This window comes from Miniopterus schreibersii (assembly GCF_964146895.1).
Source record: "Miniopterus schreibersii genome assembly, chromosome: 8".
NCBI classification, from domain to species: Eukaryota; Metazoa; Chordata; class Mammalia; order Chiroptera; family Miniopteridae; genus Miniopterus; species Miniopterus schreibersii.
In genome coordinates this window covers 2,512,894-2,536,735 of record NC_138109.1, presented here as the reverse complement: position 1 = coordinate 2,536,735, position 23,842 = coordinate 2,512,894, and the positions used below count along the sequence as shown (strand labels likewise).

Here is a 23,842-nt window from a genome sequence, read left to right as displayed (position 1 = left end):
CGCACACACCACCCCCGGCCTCCGTGATCAGCCCAGAGGCAGCCATGGGACCCAAGCTGGTCCAATCAGAGAGCAACCCAGGTCTTTGAGAAAGTGGGGACAAAGACAATTCCCTTCTTCCACGTTGGATGTGACTGAAGAAGTCCCTGGGAGACAGGGTGAAGTTGACACAAATAGAGGAAATGTGAAGAGCTGGGTCCTCACTGACAGCAATGCGCCACTGGATCGAGCCTTGCCTGAAGCCCACCCTGGCTCTATACTTCTTTACATCGAAATGCCTGGGACCTATGAATGTCATCTCTAGATGGGATTTAAGTTAAGAATTATAAGATGGATTTAGGTTATTAAGATTTAAATGAAGAATTAAGAATCTGGGCGGGCCCCAAAATGCAATCACATATATCCTTATAAGGGGAGGCAGAGGGCTATCTGACACCACACACACACACACACACACAGACACAGAGAAGGCAATGTGACCACAGGGGCAGAGGCTGGAGTGACAAAAGCTGGCAGCCACCAGAAACCGAGCTAGACAGGAGCAGTTCTCCCCTGGAGCATGTCTCCACTCCAGCCGTGGATTTGGGCCCAGTGATACCAATTTCAGACTTCTGGCCTCCAGAACTCTGAGAGGGCAAATTTCTGTTGTTTCATATCAGTTGGCAGGAATTTGTTACAGAAGCTGTAAGGAACAAGTATAGCCTGGCTGGTGAGGCTCAGTGGTTTAGCGTCAACCTATGAACCTGGAGGTCCCGGTTCGATTCCCGGTCAGGGCACATGCCCGGGTTGCAGGCTCGATGCCCAGTAGGGGGCGTGCAGGAGGCAGCCGATCAATGACTCTCATCTGATGTTTCTCTCTCCCTCTCCCTTCCTCTCTCTGAAATAAATAAAAAACATATTTTAAAAAAGAATAGAAACAAGTACAAGAACTAATAAATTCTTTTTAATATTTCAGCCCATTTGAATCAGCCCAAAGCAGTCTAACTGAAACGCCGCTCCTCCCACCCTCCTCTGTTAAGAAGGGAACCTTACAGGAGGGCAAATCCCCAACGGGAGGCAGCCGAGCCCCTCCTGCTCTTCAGCTGGGGAAACGGGGGGGGGGGGGGCGCAGCAGATGGCGCACAGGCTCCAAGCAAAGGCAAGACGGGAGTTTATTTACAGATAAGTCACAACCAGGGCCCACTCAGGCTCTGGCCAGAAGACCCCACATACATATAGGCTGTGGGGCCCATTAGTACCAGAGCCTTTCCCCGCCAGGCCCCTGGTAAAGGGACCAAGAGTCAGGCAGGGCCAAGGACATGGAAGGTGGAAGGCCCCAGTCCTTGCCAGGTACCAGAGGTCACCTGTTGCGACCCCCATGCCAGAGGAGGAAACTGCCCTCAGCCCTGAAGCGTGGACACTGAGAAGCCTGGGACAGCTGTACTCTCGATGCCCAGCCACGGGGGGGAGGTCCCGGCGGCAGCGGCTCAGGGCACGGACACGCTGCGGGCCCCTCCGGACCTGTCCAAGAGCGAGTGTGGAGGTGGTGTCCCGGGTCACGGATGCCCCTCACGCAGGGGGCTCCCCCAGTTTGCTGGTGACGCTCGTGACCCGCTTGCTTTCCCGGAGGTTCCGGAGGCGGGCGCTGAGGCTGCTGATCTCCTCCACGTAGGCCTGGGGCACCCAGCCCTTCTCGCCATCTGCCAGGCGGACCCCCTCCAGCCAGCCTGGGGGCACACAGGCCAGGAGCAGCATCAGTGGCATCCGAGGGCCACCAGGGCCGGGTCTACAAGGGGCCCTGATGTGAGCCCTGATGTGAGCCTCGTCTGCACCCCTGGGGCCAAGGTGACACCAGCTCAGCACCTCCCAGCTCCAGGAAGGACCCTGCCTCTAGCAATCTCGTCGAGGAACTTGTGACCCGTTTTTCCCGACATCCTCAAAGGTATTTCCCACGTTCCCCGTCAGTCACTCTCAGTCCCACATCGGCACGAGGAGGAAGTGCCTCCTCTTGTCTAACTTCATTCCTGCACGCTGCGGTTGGCTGCCACCTGCATAACCTTGCCCTGTGATGTCTTAGCCACCTAGCGACCTCCTGCCACGGGAGCCCATCGGGGAAGACTTCCCGGGAGGCCCCTCTCACCCACCGTCACTGGTCCGGGTCCTCACGGCCAGGATGTCCGTCTTCTCCAAGGTCAGCTCGTCCGGCTGCAGCGCCTTGTATGTCCGGACACACTGAACCTGGGGGCGGTCTGACAGCCCCAGAGACACTGAGGGCGTCCCCAGGGCATGACAGGGCGGCAGGGAGGGGCAGAGGAGGAGGGGGTGGGAGGGTGGCCGCTGCTGTTCCTTGTCCTCTGACCCTCCCTAGCCCACTCCGGCCACGCTTCTCTCTCACCCTAAACACGGGCCTAGGTGAGTCCAGTCCCCCCCAGCTGCGGTTACTGTTTCTGCACCCAGGGCTCTCTCCTCCCCAGCTCAGCCCAACACCTTGCTCCTGACTCCAGGTCAATGTCCAACTGCCTCCAGAAACCCCCACAAACAGTAATGGTCCCCCCACATGCCCCCAATGCTATTCTGATACCCCCTCCAGGCTGTCTTCTTCAACTGGGGTTCAGGCGACATCGCTCCCCCATTTATAACCCTCCAGGGCTTCCTGATCCCCTTAGAAGAAAATTCAGAGTCCTCTCCACAGCCTACAAAGCCCTGGGGGTCTGGCGTCACCCCCTTGCTAACTGCTTCTCCTCCCCCCTTCTTTCCCTCTCCCCCTCACTCCTGAAGCTCAGCTGCACCGCCTACCCTGCTGTTCCTCAGACACTCTTAAGCTCCCTCCTGCCTCAGGGCCTTTGCACTGGCTGCTCCTCCTCCCAGGAGTGCTCTCCCCCAGACCTTTTCATGGCTGCCCCCCCCTCCTCCAGGGGCCTTCCCTGACCCCCTCTCTGGAATGGGAAGCTCACCCACCAGCCTAAGCTAGGTTCCTGGCTCAGGCCAGAGAATCGGTTCCAACCCAGGCCCCCAGCTCTTTCTGCTGCACCACATGGGCTGGTGGTATTGGGAAATCCACAGGCTTTGGGGCCAGACTGGCTTGAACCCCAGCCCTGCCACTTCCTAGTTGGGTGAACTTGGACGAGTCACTTTACCTCTCTGAATCTCTGTGTTCTAACCTGTAAAATGGGCTTCTGCGGGGATGAATTGGGAGAACATTCATAAAAGGCTTTGTCACCTCCAGGGGGCTGCCTGTGTGCATGGGGTCGGCCTGTCCTGTGCCAATTCCTCCTGTCCTTCGATGTTCTGCATAGCTGCCCCTGACCACCCAGGCCGGCTGATCTCTCTCCCTAAAGCCCCACCGGCCATGTGGCACCCAGGACAGGGGGGAAGGGGGAAAGCAACGAGGTGCTCAGTCCAGGGGATGCGGGCCTTGGAGGGAGGAGGGTGGCGGGTTGCTACCTTCCCCCTCGCTGATGACCTTCCTGTCCTCCTGGGGGCTGGAGGGGCACATGGCGGAGATCCACCGCTGCTTCTCACTCCTGGGGAAGGGATGTGAGTTATCACAACATGCAAACTGCATTTCCCAGGGTCGGGGTGGGGAAAGGGCTGGGAAAACGGGGAGTGACGTCCAGACCAGGGCCAAGGTCGTGTCTTCCCCACCCCGGGACGCACCTCACAGCCCTGTGCCCTCTCCCGCCCTGAGCATAAGAGCAGAGCAGGCCCAGGACCCCCTGGGTGCCAGCTCTGCCCATGTCCTGCCTTAGGCCGCCAGAGAAAAAGGCCAGCGCCTGCCTGGGGCGGGGACCCCCCCAGGCCCACTCACTCCGTCCGGGCCCTCAGCAAGAACTGGTGCTTGGCGTGCTGGCCGTGGAGGAGCTGGAGGAGGAACACGTGGCCAGGGATGCCCTGGGGCTTCAGGCTCAGGTCCTTCACCTGCAGCTCGGCCATCTTGGCGTGGACGAAGACGGCGAACTTCCCGAGCCTGCAGGACCGGGGGCGAGGTCAGCTGGGCCGGCTGGGCTCCCAGCCTCACCTTCAGGACCCGCCGAATTCTGATGAAAGGGAGACGAGCTGCCCTGGCCGGTGTGGCTCAGTTAGCTGGGCGTCGTCCTGCGCATTGAAAGGTCGCCGGTTCCGTTCCCGGTCAGGGCACAGGCCCGGGTTGCAGGCTCGATGCCCAGTAGGGGGCGTGCAGGAGGCAGCCCATCGATGTTTCTTTCTCATTGACGTTTCTATCTCTCCCTCTCCTTTCCTCTCTCTTTAAAAAAATTTAAAAATATATATTAAAAAACAAACAAAAACAAAAAAACCCTGACCAGGTAGTCATCAGGATGTATCCTCACTGGCCTGAGGGCTGCTGTGAGCACACAAGTTCCACCCATCTCTTTGTCCCCAGCACCCATCGGAGGGCCCGGCACAGAACAGGGGCTCAGTGGTGCTCTAATGAATGAACAAATAAATCAGGAATGAACTCCTCCCATCGCAGAAGACGCCGTTCTTCATCCACCCAGCCTCAAAGGCCTCCCTCACTCAGGAAACCGGGTCCATCACCCCAAGCTTATAATAACCACAGCGAATGCGAGCGAGCGTTCACCACGTGCCACGTTCTTTCCCTGTATTATTATCACATGCCCGATAGCCTCTGTGTTGCAGATGGAAGGCAGGATGGCGCAGTGGTTACGAGCTGGGATCGGGCATCAGACACACCTGGCCTCCTGACTCCTGCACTCAGCGGCTCCAAGACGCTGAGGATAACAAGGGAGCCTACGTACCAGGGAAGTACTAAGAGGACAAAAGGGAATAATCCAGAGCAGGCCTGGGGGGCACAGGCACACAGCGAAGGCTGGCTGTTGTCACCGTGACTCAGGCGGAGCTGGGGCTCCAGGGCTGTGCTCTTAATCCCTGCTCTGATCGGCTCAAGCTCAGAGCAGCTTCCAGTCCTTTGTACAGAGTCTGGCCCTTGAGTCTAGAAGATGAACTTGCCTTGAATCTCTGCCTTTCCTGCAGGAGCCTCCCAGGCCCACGGTGCCCTGGCAACATAGCCTGGCACAGGCTGGGGCTCCCCGGCCCAGGAACGGACTGGTTGGGAGCCCACTACTGGGGAGCAAGGGAGCCCAGCTCCGATCTGCCTTCCCACACACCCTGCCCGACTCACTCCTTCCGCCGGGAGAGAAGCAGGCAGTCGTTGAAGAGGTGCAGGTAGACGGCCTTGCTGGACAGCTTCAGCTTGGCCGGGGGTGCCGCGGGCAGCGGTGCCAGCTCCACCAGCTCCCCGTGCCGCACCAGCCAGCGGGCCTGGGAGATCAGAGGGAAGATCTGGGAGGGCAGAGAAGGCAAGGACGGGACGGGTCAGGCCCAGGGCAGCAGGGCAGAGAGCACAGGCCAGGCAGGGCGGGGGTGGGCAGGGATGAATGGCCAGCAGCCCCCAGGGAAGGAGGGAACCGGAGCTGCCCTCTGTGTGCCTGTCCCGCCCGCTGCGGGCATGCACCTTGCCCTCAAAGTGGATCTTCTTGCTCAGGTGGATGAGCTCCTCTGTTCTCTTCATGGACTGCACGCTGGCGTTGCATTCCTGGACCAGCTGGGGAGGCCGTGGGTGGGTCACCTGCAGCCCCACAGCCCCGGGTCCCAGAGCCCAGCCTCGGCCTCCCGCCTGGGGACCGGAAGCTCTGAAGGCTGGGGCTCTCTTAGGGACACACTGGGGCTCTCTTAGGGACACACCGGGGCTCTGGGGAAGCCCTTGGGCGCCAGATGGCCCCTGCCCGGCCCAGCTCACCTCCTTGAGTGCATTGAAGGCCTTTGTGGCCATGTCTTCATCCTCAGAGCCCTGGGCTGTCCGCTTCAAGATGTTCTGGAGGGTGGGGTCAGGGCAGTGAGGCAGGCCGGGACCTCCCCCCCCCCGCCCCGTGACCCTGCCCACCCGTGGGTGCCCAGAAGGGGCTGTGGAGGTGCACGGCGGCCTCTCCCGCGCCCAGCCCTCCCTGTGGCCTGCTGCCCGCTAGGTACCTCCACCAGCATCTTGAGGCGGGTGATCCTCTGGAAGGGCAGGATGAGGAACGATGTAAGGGGCAGGCGCTGGCACACGGGAGACTCCTCTAGGCGAGCCAGGATGCCGGGGAACTTGGGGTTCTCCAGGCTGGAAAGTGGGGAGGGGCCTGAGCTCCTGGGATCCATGACCCAGCCACCCCCCTGGTTCTTCAGGGGCTCGCCCAGCCCATCCTTCCTGAATCCTGGTCACAGAGCCCTTTCGGGGGCCCAGCCCTCTCAGTCACCCCCCCCAGCCCCGGCCTACAGCAGGCGCTGGTAGGTGCGCTCCTGGTAGGCCTGGTTGGTGACGTAGGGCAGGTAGACGCGGCGGAAGGCCGGGCAGTGGCTCAGCACAATGTCGCACACGCCGAAGCGCAGGACGTCCGCCTCCAGGCGCTGCTCCAGGTCCTGCAGGAACCTGAGGGGTCAGCGAGGGGTCAGGGCCAGGGCCAGACCCCAGACCTAAGAGCCCGGCCAGCCAGGTCCCTGCGCGCCGCCGGGACAGGCCAGCAGCCCCTTACCTCTCGCTGGTGCCCTTGACCTCGGGCAGTTTGGAGAACAGCCACTGTTTGTCCTGCGCCCCCAGACACTCGCTCAGCTCCGCGGAGCCTAAGAAGTGGCCCACGGCCACCGACAGGCTGTGGATGTAGGAGGCCTCCGACGTGATCAGTTCAAACTTGGCCTGAGCGAGGGCGGATGCCGGGCTGGACTGCTGACCAGCCCACCGGACGCCCTCGCCTCCCGCGCCCCCCACCTCAAGCCCTGGACACCACCTCCTGGGACAGAGCGCACCCCGAGTTCCCGACCCCTGCTCTAGCCCCGCCCCTTGACCTGGTGCCTGGGGCGGTTCGGGACCCATTTCCTGCGGCGCGCGATCGTTCAAACCCAGCTGGAGCCCTCGAGGGAGCCACTAGCTCAGCGCTTCGGGCCCTGCCAATCACCCGACGGCCCCGCCCCCGCCCTTGGCCCCGCCCCCGCGTCTGGCCCCGCCCACCATGCGGTTTCCCAGGAACGGCTGGGCCGCTTCCAGCCACCCCCTCCTCTGGCCCAGCCCGAGCCCGCCCCCTACGGCCCCGCCCCCTCCCAGGCCCCGCCCCTTCTGCATCCGGCTCCCGCGCTCCGGGTCCGCCCCCGCAGCCAGCCCCGCCTCCTCGGGGCCCCGCCCTCTCGCGGCCCCGCCTCCCCGCCTCCCGCCGCCTGCAGTCCGCCCGCCCTCTATCCCGGTGGCCCCGAGCCGCGCCAAGTCTCGGGACCAGGTCCTCCCGGCCCGGCTGCCGCTGCCCCATCCCCTCTGGGCCTCGGGACCACCCCCGACGAGCCCCGCCCCGCCCGCCGGCCCCGCGCGCACCTCCTGCAACTTGCAGTCGCGCAGGCTCAGCGTGGCCAGGACGCCGCTGCCGCGCACGTCGGGGATGTCCTGCCACAGCGAGAAGGTGGAGCCTCGCGCCGAGCGCTGCGCCCGGAAGGAGCTGCTGGGGGACAGGTTGGCGCGCGGCGGCCCGGGCCCCTCCTCCGCGGCCTCCGCCTCGTCCCCCGGGCCCTCCTCCTCGCGCTGCTGCCGCCGCAGCTCGCGGGCGCTGGCCACGTCGCTGTACTCCTGGTAGAGGACGGCTGCGCGGGGACAGGGCCGGGCGGCTGTGGGCTCCTCCAGCTGCTCCCCGCTCCCCCGAGAGCCCGCCTCACTCAACAGGTAGCGGGACACAGTGAATCCATCCACCTATACATCCACCCATCCACCCATCCACCCACCCATCCATCCACCCACCCATCCATCCATCCACCCACCCATCCATCCACCCACCCATCCATCCACCCACCCATCCATCCACCCACCCATCCATCCACCCACCCATCCATCCACCCACCCATCCACCCATCCATCCACCCACCCACCCATCCACCCACCCATCCATCCACCCACCCACCCATCCACCCACCCATCCATCCATCCACCCACCCATCCACCCATCCATCCATCCACCCACCCATCCATCCATCCATCCATCCATCCACCCATCCATCCATCCATCCATCCACCCACCCATCCACCCACCCACCCATCCATCCATCCATCCATCCATCCATCCATCCATCCATCCACCCACCCACCCACCCATCCATCCATCCACCCCTCCCTCCCTCCCTCTACCCACCCACCCATCCATCCATCCATCCACCCACCCACCCATCCATCCACCCACCCACCCATCCATCCATCCATCCACCCATCCATCCATCCATCCATCCACCCACCCACCCACCCACCCACTCATCCATCCATCCATCCATCCATCCACCCATCCACCCATCCATCCATCCATCCATCCATCCATCCACCCATCCACCCATCCATCCATCCATCCATCCATCCATCCATCCATCCATCCATGCATCCATGCATCCATCCATCCATGCATGCATGCATCCATCCATCCACCCACCCACCCACCCACTCATCCATCCAGCCAGCCACCCACCCACCCATCCACCCACCCACTCATCCATCCATCCACCCATCCATGCATCCATGCATCCATCCATCCATCCATGCATCCATCCATCCATCCATCCATGCATCCATCCATCCATCCATCCATCCATCCATCCATCCATCCATCCATCCATCCCTCATTTCACACACCCTGCTAGAGCACCAGCTGTGTGCTAGCCCCTGTGCTGGATGTGGAGATTCAACCCTCTTCCTCTCACAGGTCCCTAAGTCTCAGCTCTGATTTCCCAAACCCCCAGCCCCTTCCTCCATGACGCCCTCCCACGTACAGTTAAGGAGAAACCGTGACTGTCGTCGCTCACTGGCGCTTCTGGAACTCAGAGCCGGCTCTTCCTGCGACTCCAGCCTAGGACAGAGAGGATGTCAGGGCTCCTCTTTGCCTGCACCTCCCTCCCCCTCAGACCCTATCCTGAAGCAGGAGGTGCTACCTGGACTCAGGCCAGCTGCCATGGCCCCCACTTGGGTCCACAGGGGCTGCCATCGCCACAACGTCCACCCTCGTCTCCACACTGCGCGACTCCCTTCCAGATGCTCTCCCTGGAGAAGGCGATAGTGGAGGGTGAGTGGCCCCGAGAGAGTGGCCCTGGGCAGCGAGGCGCCACACTCCAGCTGACCAGCACCCAGCCTCAGGTGTCCAGTGCGTGAGCCTTGCTCCACCCCGCATCGGGCTCAGGGGCTGCTCTTAGGCCCCAGGGGAGGAGCAGGTACCTTCCCGGGCTGCTCCGGTGCCTGACCCTTGGGTCAGTGCTCTGGCCGCAGAATTCCGCCCAAGGCGCAGGGAAGAGTGCAGCCGGGTCATCAGCTCAGAGGCTGAGAAACGCCTCCGCTCAGGCCCCTCCAGGCCCCCCCGGGTGGGCCCAGACAGCTCTAGCGGCCTAGGCTCCTCAGGGCTCAGGGACTGCTCTGCCACCTGGCCAGGCTCGAGGAAGACAGCGTGGGCCTCGGGGCTGCCAGGGGCCTCTTCACTCTGATACACCCGCATCTTGCGCCCTGCAGGTGGGGTGAGAGCAAAGGCTGGCATCCCCTTCCCCGGGTCTCTCCCCACCTCCTCTCTGCTGCTGCCCTGGGGCCCTGAGCATCCAGGCAACAAACCCAAATGAAAGGGCAACGTGTTTGCTGTATCTGGTCCCCAGAGAAATGAAATCAACAAGAAGGGCAGAGAGGGTGCAGTGCCTGACTGCAGTGGGCAAAGGGCCAGAGAGCCCAGGACAGCCATCCACTTGCTGTGTGACCTTGGACAAGTCACTCACCTTCCCTGAGCTCCAGTTGCCCATCGCTAAAATCTACCACTTGTCCCGCCTATTTGGGGAACTCTGGGGCTTAAGAGTCCTAAAAATTTAGCCACCCAACCTACCCCCTATCCACCCCCCTGGCCCATCACCCCCTCACCCGGAGTCACTCACAGGCTGACTTCTTCTCCGAGCCATGGCTGGCCCGGCGCTGCGGCTGTGAGTGCTGGGGACTCCAGGTTCCCTCCAGAGCTGGGGGCTGGGCACTAGGGCAGTGTGGCCAGCTGCCTGCCCTGCTGGGCCGCATCCCCGCACTGGCAGAGATCTCGGCGTCTGGGACTCCTGGGGATGGTGGCCATAGCAGCCCTTGGAGAGGAGCAGGGGTCCCCAGGGACCAGCGGCTGCCCGGAGCCTGCAGCTCCTCTGGGGTGACAGGGAAGAGATCCAGACACACAGGGCTTGGGGGCTGCAGGGTGGGCAGCTCCACAAAGGACAGGCTCTCCTGCTGGCACACAGCTACTGGGTGGCGGGCAGCACCAGCCGGCCCAGCCAGGTGGGGCTGCAGGGTGGCGGGTGGCCCACAGTCCATTCCTCCTCTGCTCTGCCACTCACCTGGGCCTGCAGGGGAGAAGATATCAGAGTAGGACACAGGACAGTGGGCTGGCCAGTAAGCCACCATGTCCTGGAGGCCCGGACAGCCCTTATGAGGACATGTGGGCCCACATTTGTACCCGCACACTCACGCACCAATCACAGGAATCGCTGATACTCACATGGCATCTAATGAGTGATAGGCCAGGGGCTTCATACATATTATCTCATTTAATCCTCACAACAACCCCGAGTTGTCCCCATCCTACAGGTGAGGAAAGCGAGGCACCGAGGTTATTTGGTGAATGGTGGAGCCAGGACTCTCACCCAGGCTTTCAGCCACCGTGTACGTTTCCTCCCTGTCACCGACAGTCAGCTGTACAGGTACACGCCCTGTCACACAAACCCAGGCGTGTGTCAGGCACACCCACACACGTTTGCTCCCAGTATACACACCGATGCACACGCGTTCACAGGTACACTCACACCTCTCACTTCCGCGGGCTCACACCTGCACACACCTTTTTTTACACAACTACGTGTTTTCACACACACTGCTCCGTCCGTGATTCACACACCCACTCAGGCTTTCTCATGCTCCCGTGCCATCCCGTGCCCGAGCCAGGGCGCGGGCATAAACACAGGCCCGGGAAGTCCTGGCGTTGCTGTTACCCAACCTCCCGTCCCGTGCCCCATGCCCAGAGCTGCTGCCTTCCGCGCCGAGTGGTGCCCACGCCCATGCCAAGCTGGCTGGGAGGGTCACAGACTGGCAGGCGCGCCACCATGCAGAGCAGGCTGGGCCCTCCCAGGAGGCCAGGGAGGTGTCCCAGCCCCCCAGCTTGGGGTGAGAAGGGTTTCTCCCCCACCCCGGCTCCCAGCCCCGGGATCAGGCCAAACTGAGCGGGTCCTCTCTATTTAGGAAGTCACCCCAGGGAGGCTGCTGGGGCCTCGGGGCGGGCCTGACGATGCAGGGGCCCAAGCCCCCGCGCCCTTGCCCTCCGCCGGCTGCCCTCCGCCAGCCCCTCACCTCTCCAGCAGAGGCCCGTCGCTGGTGCTCGGCTGCTCCGGCCGGGGAAGCCCTCTCTCTGCCCAGCTGGCCGGGGGAGATCCCACCCAGACAAAGAGTTTGATTCATCAAACCCTGTGGTGAGGCAAGCGGGAGGGAGGGAGGGAGCAGGCGGCTGGGCGGGGGCCTCCCCTAGGCTGGCCTCGCTGTGGGCAGGCGGGGCAGCAAAGACCCCCCCACCCCAGAGGCCCCTCAGGCCAAAAGGGCAGTGCCCAGCCTGGCAGGGCCAGGAGGCCCGGGAGACCAAGGCAGAGACAGAGACCTGGAGAAATGGACAGCAACCTAGAGACCGAGACCCGAAATGCTGAACACCAGAAATCCCAGACGCCGCGACATTCAGGGACACAGGGACAGGGACAGAGACAGAGACACTGAAGATTTCAGACAGACCACATCCTCAGAGACAGATGTGGAGCCCAGAAAAACCCAGAGACAGATAGATGAACATTTCGTGCCCTGAAGGGTTGCCAGTCCAGCAGGGGAGCCAAAACCAAAAACAGTTACAGTCCAGGCTGGCAAGAGCAGAGCCAGAGGGACCACCAGAGCGGGGTGCTGGGCTCAGCTCGGCCTGGGCATTCCAGGAAGGCTTCCTGGAGGAAGTGAGAGCTAGCTGTTCTGGCTGAAATATCTAGGGACCCAGGATGCATAGATAGGAAGATAGCCTTGGCCTGGAAACAGTGACAGTGTCAGTGACTCTGGGAGAGAGGGACAGAGGAGAGGACCCAGGGGCGACAGCTGGATCTGCGACTGGGCCCCACTCTCTCTGATGACCCCTTGACTCTCTCCCTGCTCTCTTCACCCCTGCCTGGGTGGGGGTGGGGGTGACTGCTCCTAAGGGACAGTTACTGTCCTCCGCAGGGACAGCTTTAGCTAGTATCTTTTTTATGTTTTTTTGTTTGTTGCTGTTGTTGTTTTTAGAGAGAGAGAGAGGAAGAGGAAGGGAGAGAGAGAGAAACATCGATGAGAGAGAAACATCGATTGGCTGCCTGCAGCACGCCCCCTACTGGGGGTCCAGCCTGCAACCCTGCATGTGCCCTGACCAGGAATCAAACTGTGATCTGGTTCATGGGTCGATGCTCAACCACACTGGCTGGGCTTTAGCTTGTGTCCTAAACCTCTGTCCATCTAAGCAAGTCTCTCTCAGTTTCCTCATCTGGTGATGCCAACTTCAGATCGCAAATAGAATTAAGGGTAAGAGTGGGAGCTTTATCCTCCATAGTCATTCTTCTGAGTTTTGTTATTAGTCTTTCTCCAGTCAGGGGGGTGGCTTGGGCCATCACACAGATGGGAAACTGAGGCAGTGAGGGCTAGACATCCCCTACTTTGTAGAGGCATCCGGCAAGAGACATGGGACCGCTGCCCACCAGAAGGGTCTCTTTCTCTCCAGGAACCACAAGTCCTCAACACAGAAGTCCCACTTGCTTCTGTGGGCACACGTGCCAGAATACACGCTTGAGAGAACATACATGTGCAAGAACACACATGCCAGAACACACGTGCAAGAACACACATGTCAGAACACAAATGTGCGGGAACATGCACATGCAAGAACACACGTGTGGGAGCACACATGCTAGACTACACACGTGCGGGAACACACCCACGCCCCCGCTTCCCTGTGTTCTGGGAGGTTTTTCTCCACTGGGGTTCTGGAAGCCCCTGAAGGGCAGGGAGGAACCTCCCACCCCTGTCAGTTGCAGAGATAAATGAGCAAAACATGGAGCCCTTGAGGCAGGAACACCCCCTCCTACAGCCTCAGGGGAGAAGGCAGGGTGAAGGTCGATGGTGGTGCGAAGCTTTCTAGGGGGAGAGGGGGTGGAGGCAGGTCTCTTGGGTGGGGGGGAAGCCAGGGCCAGGCCGAGGGGCAACGGGAAAGACCCATCTAGCTGGGCTGCGGCCCTGTGACCTCCCAGGGATGTGGCCCAGTCACCCTCAGTGCTGGGGACCAAGGAGGGCGGGGCTGTGTCTGTATTGTGGGGAGCTCATCTCTGTTAGAAAGGACAGAACCTCAAGAGAGAGCTGGCCGAGCGAGCAGGGACCTTACCTACCCAAGACATGGTCACAGGACACTCGAGCGCCCACTAGGCCAAGGTCATTCTGGGACCCACGGGGGACAAGACCCAGTGTGTACATGGACAAGCTGTGTGGCCTTAGGCAAGTCACAGCCTGCCCCTGGGTCTCAGTGTCCCCATCTGTAAATTAATCCCGAAGGCCCCCCCTGGCTGCCTTGTCTAGGAAACCTGTGTCATCTGGTAACTGCAGGCCAAGAAGGATGGGCAGGGGCCAAGGGCCCATCCAGCGGGCACTGCTCATCACAGGGACAAGGACCCACTTGGCAAGGCTGGCAGAGGGAGTCCCTGGACACACCTCTGGCCTCCTGTGCCTAGCTCTTCCCTGCCCCTTTCCTGGTGCCCTTTCCCCGTTGCCCAGAGAAGTAGGGACCCTGCTAGGGCCCGTCAGCCCTTAAAGGGACAAAGCCAAGTGGAAGGTCATGGCTGGAAAGGGGACCCAGGCCCAGCAGGCTGTGGAGCCCCAGAAGGCCATGAGTGAGTGCAGGCCAGGACCAGAGGCCAGCCGGGCAGCACAAAGGACCCGCTCTGGAAGGCGGAGGGAGAAGCATGGGGCTGCTGGCAGCCGGGCGGGGCCCTACCTCAGCCAGGGAGCTCCGTCCAGCCTCCAGCACCGTCCAGGGCTCCAGGCCACCCTGGGGGCTCTGGGGTTGCAGCCAGGTCCTCAGGGGGCGATGTCAGCATGGCCCCTGAGCCTGGGCAATGCAAGCTCCTGGGTATTGTGTGGGGCAGGGAGGGGGGAGGTGAAGGCGGAGGGAACCTCGCAGGCGGGCAGGCGGCTGTCTCAACGTGCCTGCTCCCCGCCCCCCTTCCCCAGAACCGGTTTGGCCAGTCTGGGGTACAAGAGGGGGGCTGGAACAATGGGAGTCCTATGCCCCGGAGAGGCTCTGAAGGACCCCAGACCGCGTCCTAAAGATGGGGAGGCACGGCTTTTCCTCCCAGCGGACAGCTCACCCTCTCCTAGAGCTTCCCCAACGTGAGATGTGCTCAGGAGTTTCCTTGGGGCTTGGGAGCATCCTGGGACCTTCGCAGGGAACCTCTCAGCCTTGGACTCCTCAGGGACCCTGAGAACTTCTCAGGGTGCTGACCCTCTTGGAGATGGCGACAGTCTCTATAAAATGGGAGCACTGATCGTTATGGTTGGGAGGCATCATCCTGGCCAGCCCTTCCAGCATCACTGCTCCTCATGAATGTCCTGTCTCACCATCCCTAACGGCCTCCTCCACCAGGAAGCCTTCCCAGACTCCACCACACCCAATGAGCCCTCTATAAACCCACTGAGCAGAACCAGTACCAGGTCAGGAGGGTCCATGCTGTGCCTGGCATGCAGTCTTACCAAGCCCATGCAAGGGAAGCTGCTTTCTCCCTAATACCACCCGCCGTTTACCTGAGCACTGGGTAATGGCCAGGCACTGAGTATTAACATGAACATGTACATAAATATGAATATTCGTGTTGCTAATAGCTCTCACTGTACACTCACTGTGTGCCAGGCATTGTGTGGGATACTGTTGCAGCTCCCACTTTTTATTTCATTTTATTTATTTTTATTTTTTAAAAATATGTTTTTATTGATTTCAGAGAGAGGAAGGAAGAGGGAGAGAGAGAGAGAAAAACATCAATGATGAGAATCATTGATTGGCTGCCTCTCACAGGCCCCCGACTGGGGATCAAGCCAGTAACCCCGGGCAAGTGCCCTGACCAGGAATTAAACCTCTATCTCCTGGATCCTAGGTTGATGCTCAACCACTAGCCACGCCGGCCCGCAGCTCCCACCTTTTAGATGAGCACACGGGGCCTCTACAGGTTGCAGTGGGCATGGCCCCGTTTCAGTCTCTCATGAGCTCTCTGAAGTCCCTGTCCCTCATGGAATTGAGCCTCTAGGGGTTAAACAACTTGCTCAAGGTCACACAGCTAATAATAGTCGGAACAAATATTCAAACCCAGGTCTGTCTACCAACCTGTGCCCTTAACCACTGCCCCGTGCTGCCTCACCAGGCTCAGGAAAGGTCTGCTGAGAAGTGTTTGAAAGTCTAGCGGGAGGTGACCTCAGCTGACCGAACTAAATCTTTCAATTATGGTTTGTACACTTCAGGCCTCGATGAACATACGGGGCAGGAGGCCAGCGCCCAGGCCCCAGGGAACTCTCCCGCTACCAACTGGTGGTCACTCCGTTCAAAGTGGTTAATTAGGTCCCTCCACTCCCTCATGCCCCCCTTGGCCACCCAGAGCATCGTCACATAATGGGGAGACACCGCACACGGGATAGGGACCAGGCCTCCGGGGAGAGGGCCGAGCTGGGGCGCAGAGGGGTTTACTGCCAGCATCGCGCACAGGGCAGGAGACGGGGGCAGGGAGAGGGAGGCAGAGCAGGACTGGGGGGGTCTTCGGAGAGCTCCAAGCCTCTCACCTCAGCCTCGGGGTGACCTTGAGGACGCTGGCCAAGGTCCTGCCCAGGCCCCTAGCGGGAAGCAGAGAACCCTAATCAAAGCCGCATCCTGGGGACCCAGGGTCCTGGAGGCGCGGTCCCGCCTCCCTCGCTCCTGCATCCTGGGCGCTGGGGCCAGGGCTGCTGCGGCCTCGAGCAGAGCGCACGACTCGGTCGGGCCAAGCAGGCTGCCCCCCGGCGGAGCGGAGGAGGCCCGGGGGCGGGGAATATGTAAACGAGGCGTGGTGGGGGCGGGGAATATGTAAACGAGGCGTGGTGGGGGCGGAGAATATGTAAACGAGGCGTGGTGGGGGCGGGGCCTGGCGAAGGGCAGGCCTATCAGGTAATTAGAGGTAATCCCGCCAATCCTCCCTCTAGGCGAAGACAAACCAGAGGCGGGGAGGAAAAGCGGACCTAAGGCCTGGGGCGGGAAGAGGGGCGTGGCCACAAGGGGGTGGGGCCACAGGGGCGTGGCCATAGGGAAGGTCAGAGGGGCGGGACCGGGGCGTGGTCATGTGGGTGGGACCAGGGGGCGTGACCAGGGGTGCGGCCAAAGGTGTGGGACCATAGGGGCATGTCCAGAGGGGCGGGGCCAGAGGGCCTTGGCCATATGGGTGGGGCCAGGAGGCGTGGCCAGGGCAGGGCCAAGCCCGCCGGGCCCCTGACCCGGAGCCGCAGTCGCGCTGCATCCCGTAGCCGGGGCGGCCGGCACCGCGCGCGGAGCCAGGCGGGGGGCGCAGCAAGAACTCCACGTGCCGGGGAGAAGGGGAGCCAGGGAGGGTGCGCCCCTCAGCAGCCCTAGTTCGCGAGCCCTTACGAAGTGCAAGACGCCGTTCCGAGGGCTTTCCGGCGGTTCATTCATTTAATCCTCGCGACAACCCTGGGCGGTAAGTACGCTGCCTGCTCCTGTTTTACGAGGGAGGAAACCGAAGCATAAACAAGCTGTCCTTCGCCCAAAGACACAGAGATGCAAGTAGCACCCTTAACCCTGGGACTCCCAGGGGCGGGGCTGGAGAAAGCGGGTCTGGAGCCCAGCCGGCCGGAACGCGCCTCCTCCCTGGCTCCGGGTCCGCCGCCAGGGGGTCCTAGTGCCAGAGGCAGTGATCCTGGCTCACTGCGCACTGCCAGGTGCGAGCGCTGGACACCGACTCTTCCCGACGATCCTCGGAAATAGATCCTGTTGGGCGATGCAGCCCATTTCCAGCCAGCGCGCGGCGGAGTCTGGACTTGAACCCAGGTCTGTCGGACGCTGACCCTGCCTCGCAGGTGATGATGAAGCCCAGAGGCGCAGCCGGCTCCCCTGCGCGAAGGGGCTCGTACCTGCGCCTCGGAGGGCACCCCGTCCTCCCGGGCTCTCGATCCCACTCCCGGCTCTCCAGCCCCTCCCGCTAGAGCGCCCCCAGACTCAGCTTTCTGCCCTCCCGGCTGGGCCCCGCCCCTCCAGACAGGCCCCGCCCCCCGGGCAGGGCAGGCTGGGTTGCACACACCGAGGTAGATGGGCACACAGCTGGTGGCGGAGCAAATGAAAGCGTGGGTGATGGACTAGAGGATGGGTGGGTGCGCGGGTGGGTGGGTGAGTGAATAACAGGTAAGTTCGCTCAGGGACTGCTGACTGCACACTGCTATGCCCTGGATACTGGAGGTGCCGTGGTGACCAAACTGGGTTGCTGGGTGGCCAGGCTCCAAGTCCCCGGCCCCACTTTCCTCCCTGCTTTGTTCTTTCCCAAGGAGATGGCGAAGGGGATTGCTCACCCTTGACTTGGGGTGAAGCTGGGAGACCCCACCTCCTGGAGTGGTGCTAACCGGGACCAGTCTGGCCTGCCCTGCCCTGCCCTGGGGAAGATCTGGGTTACTTTCCAAAATAACCTGGCTCTCGGCAGAGCTGGTACCCAAGAAGGGTTTGGAGGTTTCCTTTCTGGGGGAGTTTTAAGCCCAGAGATAAGTGGCTGGGATGTGGGGTAGCTGGTACTCACAACACAGGTGCCTGGAGCTGGAGGGTTGTATTCAGGCCCAGAGCCCACCCTTACCGGGTCCCATTCCCACCCTCCAGTTTGCTGGGGCCCTGGTGGGGTGAAGTCGACTGGAGCTAAGAACAGAGGGAGCAGGCTGAAGGCCAGCGGCTTGGATGCAGAGCTGGAGGCCGCAGGAGGTCTATAGCCTGCAGGCTGTGCCTCTGAGAGTCCTGGGGTCCTGCCAGGGACATTTCTTCTCTAGGGTGTTAGAAAGCTCAGGACCCAGCTGTGAGCTGGAGGTGGGGGTAAGAAGATGCTGGCCATTCCTCTAGGCCTGGAAGGGTTGACAAGCCTGTGGGCAGGGCCCAAGGTAGACAGACATGGCAAGTGCTCAGGAGTGAGCAGGGGGTATGCATGAGCCTCCTGTATGTGCCAGGCAGGGGCACCACTTTAGGACGGTGCTGGCTTGGGTGCACACATGATCATGTGTGTGAGTGTGCGTGTACAGAGCTGCAGTGCGGACTTCTCAACAGGGGGCTCCAAGGGCCAGCTCGCTTTGGGATCACTATACCTAGACCCCCGGGGCCCTGCCAGCTGGGTCAGACTGAGGCCAGGCCTCAGGGAAGGGTCAATCTATGGAGCCAGATAAGGTATCATAAGGGACTCTCAGAAAGCATAAAGGCCCCCTCCTCAGTACCCCCCCCCCCAGCCTGTATTCACCAGTGTCTCTGGCTGGTGGGGGCAAGTTCACTCACCTTCCTGCTCCTGTCCTTGCTGGCTTCCCACAGGGCAGAGCTGCCCACAGGCAACTCACTCCCTGGGATGCTGACTCCCGCAGGCTGGCCAGGCAGCTTCACCACCACCACCGCAGAGCCAGGGTCTCGCCTCCTGGACACACAGGTGGACTACATTTCCCATCCTCCCCTGCAGCTCCATGTTGATCACATGACTAAGGATTGGTCAAAGGAAGGTGGCCAGGTCCACAGAAACCTCCGGGTGACCTCTGGCTTGTGCTCATGGTGATGCCCCAGGGCAAACCGGGAAGCCCAGTGTTGAAGATCTCAGAGCCTGGGTCTCTGGATGACTGCATGGAGCCGAGACACCTCAGCCACCTTCGCCTCCACCCGAGGTGAGACATAAACAAGAAAAAACCTTGTACAGAGTTAAGCCACTGAGCTGTCAGGGTTTTCTGGTGCAGCAGATGGTATTTCCTCAACGACAGGGTGGGGCAAGAGTATTCGAAACACAGTTTATTCTTGTACTACTATTTATTAATTATTGCCTTATTTTCCATATGAACAACTGTAAACCTACTTTTGCCCCACCCTGTCATACGGGCCCTTGATTGAAGTCACTTGGAGTCCAGGGCCCAGCTGAGACCCCTGACTCCCCAGTTGCCTTCCCTATATGCTTCAGAAGGGGAGGGACAGCAGGAGGTTTGGGGAGATGCTTGAGTCCTGGGGCCCTGACCATGCTAGTTCTTCAGCTTCCAGAGCCTGGACTCCCAGGACCAAGGGAGAAGGCCAGGGGCTTCAAACCACTGCCCACAAAGCCCTGGACCCCCACCTCATGCCATGAGTTCCGCAGGGAAGTGCTGCTGGGGCAGAGTCTTCACAGGCCACCTTCCTCCCTGACAGTTCTCAGGATGAAGTCAACATTCCTGCCCCAGACCTAGGTCCTGGGTACTGTCCCCTGCTCTGGGTCACGCGAGGGTAAAGAGTAAGGACCATAGGTGCCCACTCATGTCAACCAGGGGTGTCCTCTGTGGGGTCGGGAAGCACTCCTGCTGCCACCTGGTCCTGGTGCCACAGCTGCTCTGCCAGGCCATTGAGCACATGGGCAACGTCGGCCAGCCCGGCCCTCCCATCCAGCGTGCGCCCATCTGCCAGCCGCCGCCCGGGCACACTCTTTACCCGCAGGAGGGGCAGCTCATGGGCCTGCCGGAAGGCCGTGAGGTCGCGCTCAGGCACGTCCGTGTGCATGTACTGGTCAAACCTGGGGGAGGGTTAAGGAGCCCAGTTGGGCGCCTATGCTAAGCCTCTCCCCAAACCCAGCCTCTCCCTCCTCCCTGGAGCCCCACCCCAGGGTCCGGGGGAGGCCCTGCTGTGGCCCGTAAGATAAAGCCCACGGGGCTGGACCCCACGGCCGGGCAGAGGCAGGGTCCATGTCAGTCCTGGGGGCTACCCAAAGGATATTTGGAGCCAATGACCATCCTGACGACACCGGGAGCCTGGCCTGCTATGCGGGTCAGCTGGGCAGGGAGGTCCTCGAAGGAGGCGCGGTCGGTGAAGGAGAAGAGAAAGAGGAAGGCGTCTGTTTTCTCCTCGCAGGCCTGGGGATGAAGGGGCGGACTCGGGGCTGGGCCACGGGACCAGGGCCCTCCCGTCGGCTGCAGGGCCCTGGGAAGTCTCCGCACAATCCCTCCTTTCACAGACTGGGAGACAGGCCCAGAGCAGCGAGGGGCTGGGCCCAGGGCAGAGCTCAGGCTGGGATCCCGTCCCCAACGCCAGCTCAGAGCCCCCCCAGCCGGGGCAGCACCCTTAGCCCATTCAAGCCCAGTTCTGGCTCCTGCAAACCAGGCAGGCTGGGCTCAGACTCCTGGACTCAGAGGCCCACCTCAGACCACCAGAGCCTGGGACCCACCCAGGCCCCCCCGCCTGCTCACCGGCAGCATGTGGTCGAACTTTCTGAGCGCAGACTCCCCGCAGTCCCAGAACTCGAAGCGGAACATGACGACGCGGCCGCTGACCTGCAGCTTGGCCGGCCAGAACACCACGGTGGTCTGAATGCCTGGGGAGGCGGGCGGCCACTTAGCATGGGAGGGGCAGGGGCGGAGTGGGGCCAGGGAGAATGCGGAGAGCACGGCCCTGTCCCCGGGGGTGTGAGCCTGATGGGGAAGGCACAGCCCCCGACCTGGGAGAATTCTCGGTCTGATGAGGGACACCGACCCGGCGAAGGAGCCTTGTCTACCAGGGAGCCCTAACCCCAGCCGTGACAATGACGTTTCACTCATATGTGTGCAAGGAACCCAAAGGTCCCAGGACAACACTGGAGAATGTTGCCACGTGATGGCCAATCAGCATCCAGTGGAAGGGAACAGGAAAGGAGGTTGGTGTTTCCTGAGCACCCACCTTCTGCCAGCTCAGTGCTGGGCCTGTTACCACCACTCTCTCTAGTACCACCCTCCCCACAACCCATGGGATTGACACTATTTTTCCTGTTGGGGGAGGAGCCGGTGTGGGCTCAGAGGTGAGGTGGCCTTCCCAGGCTGCAGAGGAAACCGTGGGGCTGGTTCAAACCCCAGACGGTGTGGTCCGGGGACAGCCTCCACCCCAGGAAGGCCTCCAAGGACGGGCTCACCAGTGGTCTCGTGGTGCACCACGGGCACCTCCAGGCCGGCGAGCTTGGCCACCAGCGCCGTCTTGCCCACACCACTCTTCCCGGACACGAAGATCTTGTAGCTGGCCGTGTCAACGGCCACAGCGGGGGAAAGCACTGGTCGCTCGAGCAGCCCTAGGGCAAGAAGGGAGCCCTGTGGGGTCAGGTTGTCGAGAGTCTTGCCCCACCAGACCCTGGATGGGGCAACCTCATCTTTAAGGGGTTTTTCAGGGTCAACCGCCCGCGGTTCTCTGTACTCATTACCAAGGCCTGGGACACATGCAGCGTCCCTGGTGAGAGGCTCTGCTGAGAACCCTGTGCTCTGGGAGCTGGGCCAAGGCCAAACCGACTTAATTTTTTTAAAAGAAATATTTTTAAATTTTTACTTTATTTATTTATTTTTATTGATCTGACAGAGAGGAAGGGAGAGATAGAAACCTTAATGATGAAAGAGGATCACTGATTGGCTGCCTCCTGCACGCTCCCTACTGGGGATCGAGCCGGAAACTGAGGCACGTGCCCTGATGAAATCGAACTGTGACCTCCAGGTTCATGCGTCGATGCTCAACCACTGAGCCACTCCGGCCGGGAAACACCAGCTTATTTTTTTAGGTTTGATGCATGAGATGGTTTTATTGATATTATGACATGTTCTACATTTCTCACATGTAAAAGAAAGGTGTTTCATAATTCTTTCCTCCGTAGAGAAATATCAGAAGTATTTTCAATTACTATAAACTCCTTAGAGTTAACATATCAAGATTTTATAATTTATTTTTTAATTTTAGAGAGAGGAAAGGGGGAGAGAGAGAGAAACTCAGTGTGAGAAAGGAACATTGATCGGCTGCCTCCCATACATGCCCTAATTGGGGATTGAACCCACCACCTTTTGGTGTACGGGACAACACTCCAACCAACTGCGCCACGCTGGCCAGGGCTATGAGTGTTTTTAATTTAAAACTTGCACAAAAAAGTCTAAAATTATGATACATCTGTAGGCACAGGACCTCAAAGTCCTAAGGTGTGGGCTGCCCTCTCGTCCTCTGGTTTTAAGCTTCCTGGGCTTTGCCTCTCCTGGGCAGAGCTGGGCTGCTGGCCTGTCAGCCCAGCCCTGCCCGGCCTGGGGGAGCTGCTTCACCCTGCGGAGCTCGAGTGTCTTATCCCGGAGACAGCTGGATAGGAAAGAGGCTGTGTCTCCTCACTAGGCTTCCCGACTCTGGAAGATGCGCAGAAGCACCCAGCAGGGGGCCTGGCACCAGGCATGGTGCACAGGGCACCGGCTCAGTCAACAGCGTCTCTGGTGACAGTGGTTCCTGGCAGGGCTTTGCCTGTTTCCATGATCCTGGCTCTGATGATGGAATTAGCTCTAAGGAGATGTTGGGGTGGGGGTCCCCAGGATACACAGGGGGGTCCCAAGGCTGAGAAGTGCAGTGCCACAGGCCCTCCCTGCCCTGCTTCTCTGCTCCTCCAGGGAGTGACAGGTGACACTGTTCTGGCTAAGCATTGGCAGGTGACAGGCTTGGGCAGGGGGAGCGGGGTACTCACCAAACACCCGCCGGCGGTTCTTGCGCAGGATGCAGGCCAGGTACTCCTTGCCCTCGGCGCTTTCGTGCCAGTCGGGGACAATCACCGAGCCCGGGGCGGGTGGTCTGGCCATGGCTGGGGTGGGAGATGGCAGAACGCTGAGAGCAGGGGAAGGGAGAGGGCGACTGTCCCCAGCTGGACCTACCTGTGAGCCCCCTTCGCCTGCCCCCGGCTCCAGGGGGAGCCCCAGCCCCCTCCTCGGCGGGTGGAGCGGTATGGAGCCCACCCGTCCCGCTACCCCGATGGCATTTCGGAGTCCACGCTCCCTTTCCCTGTCCTGGGGGGGGTCACTCATCCCCGTCTATGCCCCAAGCAGTGCAATTCCATAGGCCCTTCTACCGCATTTCTCCCCGGAGGGGGGCGGGGGCAGCCGTCCCAACACTGCCCCAGGGGCATTTACAGCGCGCCTCCCCCTGGCCACCTCTCAGCCCGCACCGTGGGCAGTCCCCGCGGGCACACAGGCCCGGCGGCGCAGGTCCCGCCGAGGCCCCCGCGCTCCCGCCCGGTCCCGGCTTCCGCCCGGCCTGCGCTCGCCTCCTGCGCGCGGGGCGCGGTGCGCAGCGCGCGGGGCGCGTCACGGGGCCCCGCGGGCGCGGAGGCGCATGTGCCGAGGGTGTGGTCAGACGGCGCGGGGCGGGGTTGCCGCCCGGTTGGGGGCGGGGCTGGCCTCTATGTCCGAGGCTCCCGCCGCGCCGCGGCTCCTCGGGCAGGGCCCCCCCCTCGGGCGCGGTCCCCCCCCAGCGTCACCAAGTCGCCCCTCCCCAGGGGGAGACCGCCGTCCGCGCCCGCTGCCCCGGAGGGGAAATGCTCCTCCCTCCTAGGGGCCTGCACGGCAGCGCCCGGTCCGGGGCGGGGCGCAGCGCTGTTTCCGCTGTGGCTCTGCGACCCTGCCCGGCAGGACCCCGGGGTGCGCTGAGCACCGCTGGCGCCGCAGGTGGGGGAGAAGCAGCTCGGGGCGATCAGCGCTCCTGCCCGAGGCCCACCGACTGTGCCTCCCGGTCGCCCGTGGGTTGATTCGCCCCACCCGTCCAACAAATCATCCCGGAGC

At 61.6% G+C, this 23,842-nt stretch overlaps 2 protein-coding genes across 8 annotated transcripts; both read right to left on the bottom strand.

The window, feature by feature from the left end:
• Positions 1 to 927: 927 nt before the first annotated feature.
• ARHGEF19 (Rho guanine nucleotide exchange factor 19) lies at positions 928 to 14,190 on the bottom strand. Of its 2 annotated transcripts, XM_081144240.1 has the most exons (17): positions 14,034 to 14,190; positions 10,500 to 10,582; positions 9,901 to 10,344; positions 9,206 to 9,487; positions 8,926 to 9,034; positions 8,767 to 8,843; positions 7,337 to 7,599; positions 6,510 to 6,670; positions 6,254 to 6,406; positions 5,968 to 6,097; positions 5,738 to 5,812; positions 5,453 to 5,542; positions 5,120 to 5,280; positions 3,788 to 3,946; positions 3,424 to 3,503; positions 2,124 to 2,228; positions 928 to 1,706 (listed from the first exon to the last, which is right to left on the bottom strand). In XM_081144240.1, exons 2-17 carry the CDS (start codon positions 10,504 to 10,506, stop codon positions 1,549 to 1,551), a joined length of 2,454 nt encoding a protein of 817 aa, XP_081000366.1. In that variant the 5' UTR covers positions 10,507 to 10,582; positions 14,034 to 14,190; the 3' UTR covers positions 928 to 1,548. The 2 variants fall into 2 exon arrangements, with proteins under 2 accessions (XP_081000366.1, XP_081000367.1); XM_081144241.1 differs by lacking the exon at positions 10,500 to 10,582.
• A 4,906-nt stretch (positions 14,191 to 19,096) lies between these two features.
• CPLANE2 (ciliogenesis and planar polarity effector complex subunit 2) lies at positions 19,097 to 23,363 on the bottom strand. 6 transcript variants are annotated; one of them, XM_081144564.1, is made up of 6 exons: positions 23,216 to 23,363; positions 22,756 to 22,892; positions 21,193 to 21,345; positions 20,498 to 20,622; positions 20,028 to 20,164; positions 19,097 to 19,827 (listed from the first exon to the last, which is right to left on the bottom strand). In XM_081144564.1, exons 2-6 carry the CDS (start codon positions 22,865 to 22,867, stop codon positions 19,578 to 19,580), a joined length of 777 nt encoding a protein of 258 aa, XP_081000690.1. In that variant the 5' UTR covers positions 22,868 to 22,892; positions 23,216 to 23,363; the 3' UTR covers positions 19,097 to 19,577. The 6 variants fall into 6 exon arrangements, with proteins under 6 accessions (XP_081000690.1, XP_081000689.1, XP_081000687.1 ...); XM_081144563.1 differs by having other exon boundaries at positions 22,756 to 22,869; positions 23,230 to 23,320; XM_081144561.1 differs by having other exon boundaries at positions 20,028 to 20,266; positions 22,756 to 22,869; positions 23,230 to 23,300.
• Positions 23,364 to 23,842: the final 479 nt, after the last annotated feature.

Bases quoted from the DNA above. Each gene is read 5' to 3' on its own strand.
- ARHGEF19 (XM_081144240.1), bottom strand. The intron at 5,543-5,737 runs GTGAGCTGGGCC...CGGCCTCCCCAG, and splicing joins CCTTCAATGCACTCAAGGAG to CTGGTCCAGGAATGCAACGC. The intron at 2,229-3,423 runs GTAGCAACCCGC...TGGGGCTGTCAG, and splicing joins GGTCATCAGCGAGGGGGAAG to ACCGCCCCCAGGTTCAGTGT.
- CPLANE2 (XM_081144561.1), bottom strand. From the start codon at position 22,867: ATGGCCAGACCACCCGCCCCGGGCTCGGTGATTGTCCCCGACTGGCAC. The intron at 20,267-20,497 runs GTGAGCAGGCGG...CCTGTCTCCCAG, and splicing joins AGTTCGACCACATGCTGCCG to TCTGTGAAAGGAGGGATTGT. The intron at 19,828-20,027 runs ATATCCTTTGGG...ACCCTCCCCCAG, and splicing joins AGGATGGTCATTGGCTCCAA to GTTTGACCAGTACATGCACA.